Consider the following 6,637-nt stretch of genomic DNA (forward strand, 5'->3'; position numbering starts at 1 on the left):
ACAATATATGTAAGATATAATAATATGCTTTGGAATTATTATAACACATTGTCATCCATTTGACCCATTCGTTGGATTCCAAGTTGAGCAAAAACGTGTTCAACAGTCTGCCAGACACTGTGGGTCCTAAGTTACAGTAGAACGATATGAAAGCAACAACCATAAAAAGGGCAATAAATTGGTCATATTGATACCAGTATCTCATAAAACTAATCATTAAGCTAGGTCAATGCTAGTAACAGCAATATATACTCTCTCTACTCAACTTTTGTATGCTCCCCCGGTTCGGTAACGTTTTCAACAGTTTAATTTGGAGCTGTAGCACAACCCCAAACACCACCCTATTGGCAATCATGTTTTTTGAGTGGAAGTAAGCACAAGCGCACACAGCAACTAAAAAAAAATACGACTAAAGAAATAAATAATACAGTGCAGCGATGCCAAAAACAACCCACAGAAACCAATAAGAAAGAGCTTAAAGAGAGAGAACGAGAAAGATATAGGGAGAGACAAAAACATAACAAACTAACGCAAAGAAAGTAACGAAAAGAAAGGAAAGAATGAACGAACAGAGCGACCGGACCTGACCGGAAAGCGGAAGAATGAAATGGGAGATTGCAGTGGAAGGAAGGAAAGAAAGAAAGGATACAAAAACGAGCGTAAGAACCAAGCAAACTACATACAATGCAACCTCGGGGAAAAGCTTTTTCCTTTTTCTTCAAGAAAAGAAAAAAGAAAAAGCACGCACCCGAACTGCGAAGAAAAGCTTTTATTGTGTTCAGTCCTTTGTGTTCAGGCCACGACCGGTGCGGCATTGTATTCGGGGAAGCGTGGAGGCGCGGAGGCTTGCCGAGGCCATTAAAGCTTTTGCAGTCGAGGCAAAGCGGGAAAGAGATAGCTGCTGGTGCTGCCCCGTGTGAACCCTTGCCAAGCGCGAGGTGGGCCGATGGGCGATCGAACTCCCGTCTTTTCCCGGGAGGGGAAGTACAAACAAAACAAAAGTGCGAACAAAACGGATGTGAAAGAGTAAAAGAAAAGCAAAGCAAAACGCTTTTTTTGCAGCGGTTGGCGAAGAAATTCCACTCACAACCTACAGCCCCCCCCTATTTCGTCATCAAAAGCACATAAAAATATGTTGCATTTTCCCGGCAAAGACGAAAAAGAAAAGAAAAACCCGTAGCCATTGCTGGAAATGGTATCGAAATAAAGCTCCGCAATTAACAACATAAGAGAGAGGGAAAGAAAAGGCAAAGCAGCTGTTTTCCGGTGTAGACGAGAAAGAACACAGAAGAAGAGAAGAGTAAACATACAGGGAGGGCCGGGTGGGGGATAACAGCAAAAGCTTTGTTGCTGTGCCCCTTCCCAACCCCAACAAACCATTTGTACAATAAAGGGCGGAATTTGAAGAGAATGAGAATAAAGGCGTGAGAAGAATGGCTCCCCTTTTATTCCCGTTGTGTGTACTGTTGGTGGTGCACAAAACGGTGCAAAAAGGTGGTGCGAGCCAGACGAGACAACCACAGGGAAACTCACGTAACCACGCCTCCTTTTCTTGTGGTGCGAGTGAGCAGCGAGCGTGAGTTTTGTGAGAACGCTCTCACGCTGAAATCGCGCGCGCTCTCTTTCTTTCTCGCTATTGAGCTGCGTACATGATTGCCATCTCATTTTAGCAGAAAGAATGGGAGTTTGCGCTTTAGGTGAAAAGGCATGCGACGTTTTAAAATAGAAAGAGAAAGAGAGAGAGCGCATGAAAGAGTCCATTAAAAGCGAGCAAGAAAGCACACAAAGGGATGAATTAAGCATGGAAAGAATGGTGAACAGAGAGAACAAAACGCAAAACTCGCAAGGGCAATAACACAAGGGAGACAGAAAGAGCGCACGCTTTGTAGGAAACAAAACAACCCGTGTCGTATGCCGTCGTTTGCCGAGTGATCATCTCTCCCGACCCGTAGCCGTGGTGCGGCAAAACATTTCAATACGTTCCCAGCTCTGGAGCCGAACGGACACTTTCCCTGTCGTCTTTGTCGTCGTCTCGCGAGATCCGCCTGAGTTCGAACAAGATAAATAGTAAAATAAAAGCAAAGAATCGATCTTTATTAGGTGGTGCAACAAACGCGTATAAAGAACGAAGCATTGAAGCGAACAATTTCCCACAATCGCGGACAACACGCCAATTGTTAGTGTGAATAAAACAATTCCGGATGCTATTCGTGCATTATTCGTGCGATTGTTTGTGCTGCTGCTTTGGTCAATCAATTTGGTGCTGTTAGGACGATAGCCAGTGTTTGTGTGTGAGATTTAGTGATTTGCAAAAAGATCAATGAAACAATTGTAAAACAAGTGTTAGAAAACCACTAAAACGTATCTACACAAAAAACCCAGTAAAGTGCTACTGCTTACAAAAACGGTTCATAAAGAGACCTGCCCTGTGAAGACACATTTAGCAAACAGTTGTGTGCTGTTTTTTGCCAATTCTGTGCCAACTTGTGACTAGTGCATGCGAGTGTTGAAAGTGCTAGATAACACAAATACTCACAATTATCATGATTAATCATCACACGATGGCCAGCCTGGGACATCCGCACTACGGGTTTGCGCTCAGCAACGGGATGGACATACCGCCGGCGGCGGACTTTGCCCCCCAGCCACACCACAGCCCCAGCTCACCGACCGACCATCTTGGGCTGAAGCGTGGTCTCACCTTCCCGGCATCCTCGCTGGCCAGCCTGCAGGGTCACGGGGCGATGCATGGGGCGGCCCATCACCATCACGCCTCACTCGGACAGAATGGTGCCGCGGGTGGTGGAGGTATGGGTGGTGGCGGCGGTGGTGGTGTCAATGGACAGACCTCCCCCGGCCAGGAAGGACACATCAAGCGGCCGATGAACGCGTTCATGGTGTGGTCCCGACTGCAGCGCCGCCAGATCGCGAAGGACAACCCGAAGATGCACAACTCGGAGATCTCGAAGCGGCTCGGCTCGGAGTGGAAGCTGCTAACCGAGGCCCAGAAGCGCCCATTCATCGATGAGGCGAAGCGACTGCGGGCAACGCACATGAAGGAGCATCCCGACTACAAGTATCGGCCACGCCGCAAGCCCAAGAACCCGCTGGCCAGTGCGGCGAACGGGCTGGGAGCGCTGGGCGCCATGCAGCAGAACGGCAAGGCCGGTTCGCTCGGATCCTCCTACCCGTTCCCGCAGCTGCCGCCCTACTTTGCCCCGGCCCATCCGCTGCAGCAGCTCGAGCAGCACTACCCGGTGCCGTACTTTGGCAGCTTCGATCCACTCACCCTGCAGAAGCTGCACCAGTCGCAGCAGCAAAGCGTCCACCAGGCGGGCCATTCGCCCGTCGGCGGGTTGGGCGGTGATAGTGGCAAACAGTCGGCCGGACAGCAGCTTCCACCTACCTCGCTCAGCTCGTTCTACTCGAACATTTACGCCGGCATCTCGGCATCGGCGGCGGCCGCACCGCTCTATGCCGCGCACTCCAACAGCCTGTACAACACCTCGTCCACGTCATCCGCGTCGCCCGGTTCGAGCCCGAGCGCATCCCAGTCCACGCTGCCCGATCTGGAGAACGCGATGAGGCGACCGGTGCAGGTCATCTACTAGGAAGAATAGGAAGCAGAAGAAGCGTTAGAGAATCTAGAGGAGCCACTGTTCTGTGAACATGTGGCGTACGTTTTAATATTACGCAAAATCCCGATCCTCCCGTATTCCCCCCTTCTTTACCCAGTTAGGCTAGTGTGTGTGTGTTTGTGTATGTCGATCAGTGTATTTGTATGTGTAAATAGTTAGCGTAAAAGCAGATGCAGCCTCACACACTCTTCGGGTTGGTTTCGCCTCCTCCGGAAAAATCTGGGGAGGTATTTGTTTTAATTTATTCTGCTGGCCTGTTCGCTCAGAGGCTCTAGAGGAGTCGCATTTCCCATTTTTTGCTAATAGGAGAATTTTAACACTTTTAATTAATAAGACGCAAAACAACACATACACACACAAAAAGTGGAGCAGCAAATATGAGAAAAAAGGGTTCGTTTTGGAGCGCTTTTTGTTTGGAGCGTTTCGTAAGCGGGAACCAACAAACCGTAGGAACATTATACCTCTCGATTTATTAGTTTTGTTTATTTTTTTGTTTATTTTGGGTTAGGTTTTTTTAGTGTTAAAAACCCAATTCCCCAGAATTGCAAACGAGACTGGCTGATCTAACATTCCCTGTGTTTTTGTTTCTGTTTTTGTACATATATTACTGGAAGCGATGAGCGCCAACCTCAACGAACGGAACAAAACGTATAGGAAATAAAAGAATTAAAAAAAAACATCCCAAATCATAACTTACACGGTGTACGAAAGTCTTAAAAAAGATAGCTTATAAGAGAGTACTTCACCCAAAACAAAACAAAAAAGAAAAAAGTCCACTGACTCGCCCCAAAACGTGGTGGGTAGAAGTCTTACAGGTTTCGCTGCCTAATTGTGTCACCTTCTTTGTTCTGGACGTTTGTCTTGAAGAGAAGATTGTCTAATTCTAATTAGCTCTATCTAAGTGGAAGAAGCTGTGTAAGAAGTGAAGAAATAGGGTTTTTACAATGCGCCCCGAAGCATTAACAGTTTCATTGTCGATGTCGTTGGACGTGCAAGCGTCGATGGTCGTGGTAAGGCTATTATTTGTTATCTAATGTCTCTGTCAGTATTTGGGCGTATATTGAGGAAATGATCGGAGGGAAAAGAGTGTAAAAAAAATTAAAGAAGAAAATACAAAAAATAGATGAAAAAAAGTCTCAATGAAAAATCGAAATAAAAATTATTTGAAATAAAAATATAAAAATTGAAGTTGTTGCATTCATCACAGCTTGATATTGAAGGAAAGAAACAGTATTGGAACAGTTGAGGCGAAAAATAATGCAATAAAAAAGCATTTGGTATTGTTTTGTTTAGTGTTTCGAAGGACTCATCATAGTGTTTGTTTGTGTAGTTGGAATCAGAGGGGTTCAATCGTTTCTGTTGTTGTTTTCCAAATATTTTTGAATATTTCTTGATATTATTAAATTTATTACACGATCAATTGGATGTTCTCTTATTCTTTTTAAATTGTTTTTATGGGCTGTGTCCTACATTATGATTTATTTTTTTAGTTTTTGTTTCCCTTTCCCTTTTATGTTTCTGGTGTTTAAGTTGTTAAGTTGTTTCCCATAAATTTTTAAACAAATGATTTGAGAAAATTTGGTAAATTTAGAAATATTTAAAAAAATATGTAGAAAACATTCTTGAAACGAAGTGAAACTAGTTTAAAATATTTCGGAAAATATTCTCCAATTCCCAAAAATTGAAAATGTGTTATTGATTTCTTCTTTTATTAATTTTTTAAATATTTTTCTCATGTTTCCTCTTACAATGTGCATGATGTTGGTGTTATGTTTGAGGTGTAACTTATATTACAAGTTATTCAGATGAATCGTATTGATCTTTAAAATACTTAGCTAGATTATAAAAATGACTGTCTGATTTAATGTAAGAAGAATGGTTGAAACTTGTTGTAATAACCTTGAATGCTTCCTTAATCTTTTCGAAACGATCTCACGATAAATTGAACTTTAAATGTGTACCATGTTGAGCAAATATCGTCAATTATTCTATGGATTGTTACTTCAATTTATGTATTAACCTTTAGTTGATTGGCACAATCTTTTTGCATCACACTGTGAGATAAATACTAAAATAGACAAGGTAATACAAATACCGATTCGAAATAGTAATCCAATGTTCAATTGCAGCCGGATGCAATAGTTCGATGTTAATTGGTTTGTTGAAATGAATACAACATACTTTATTTTAACTTCTTTATTTTTGTTGTTTTATAAACTAAAAATTTATGTGAACAGCGTCCCATTTTTAAAGATATTACGAATAGAACCATACTTCCAAATGTTTCATCAAGTATGAATTAATCTATTCCCATACACCCTTTTCCGGTGGCATCCTTTTAATGGTTGTAGAAAGCCTAATTGGATGTCTTGTTAGAAGGTATATTGTCTAACAATGACTTTTTGACCGCTTGACACTAATTTAATGTTTGTTTGATACCCTTTTACCGAAACACTTCTGGATCGAAATCCAAATTCGAACCACACACATCGTTGGTCGTTAGCACTGTTTGCGGCTGCCCGATGGAGTCCATTATTCGATTTATTATCTCCTCAACTACGTACCGAAAATATCGAACTACTCCCATCCCTCTTCCTCTTCCTCGCAATACGCACACAACGCAATTCCATTAGCAGTAAAAATGTCATCGACAACAGGCACCCGTGGCACGCCGGTTGACATTCTCACTCACCGGCTGTGTGCAGTTTGAGTTGTCCATTGTTTGCAGGGCCGACAGGGAGGAAACCCCATCAAAACTCCGCACTCAGAAGCTTCAGGAAAAAACCCTTTAACGGAAAACTCCTGCTTTTCCCCCATACCTCCTTCTTCGTGTGGACAAATAATGAACTTTTGGTTTGGAAAAACTTCCTCGCAAAACATTGGCCATAAATAAAGTACTTCCCGTTTTTGTTTTGCTAGGCAGTCCACTCGTCCTTTCTCTCTATTGCTGGCCTTTCTTTCCTTTCATTTTCCTGTGCGCAATGCAATAGTGTAGCGAG

At 43.2% G+C, this 6,637-nt stretch overlaps 1 protein-coding gene across 1 annotated transcript; it reads left to right on the top strand.

The window, feature by feature from the left end:
• The first annotated feature begins 1,957 nt into the window (after positions 1 to 1,957).
• On the top strand, positions 1,958 to 4,330 carry LOC5667882 (SOX domain-containing protein dichaete). Its single transcript, XM_061658552.1, has one exon. It carries the CDS (start codon positions 2,544 to 2,546, stop codon positions 3,609 to 3,611), a length of 1,068 nt encoding a protein of 355 aa, XP_061514536.1. The 5' UTR covers positions 1,958 to 2,543; the 3' UTR covers positions 3,612 to 4,330.
• The last annotated feature ends 2,307 nt before the right edge of the window (positions 4,331 to 6,637 follow it).

The sequence above is a fragment of the Anopheles gambiae genome, chromosome 3, assembly GCF_943734735.2.
Source record: "Anopheles gambiae chromosome 3, idAnoGambNW_F1_1, whole genome shotgun sequence".
NCBI lineage: Eukaryota > Metazoa > Arthropoda > Insecta > Diptera > Culicidae > Anopheles > Anopheles gambiae.

What these genes read in the sequence shown, in the direction of transcription:
- LOC5667882 (XM_061658552.1), top strand. Translation starts at nt 2,544, where the DNA reads ATGATTAATCATCACACGATGGCCAGCCTGGGACATCCGCACTACGGG.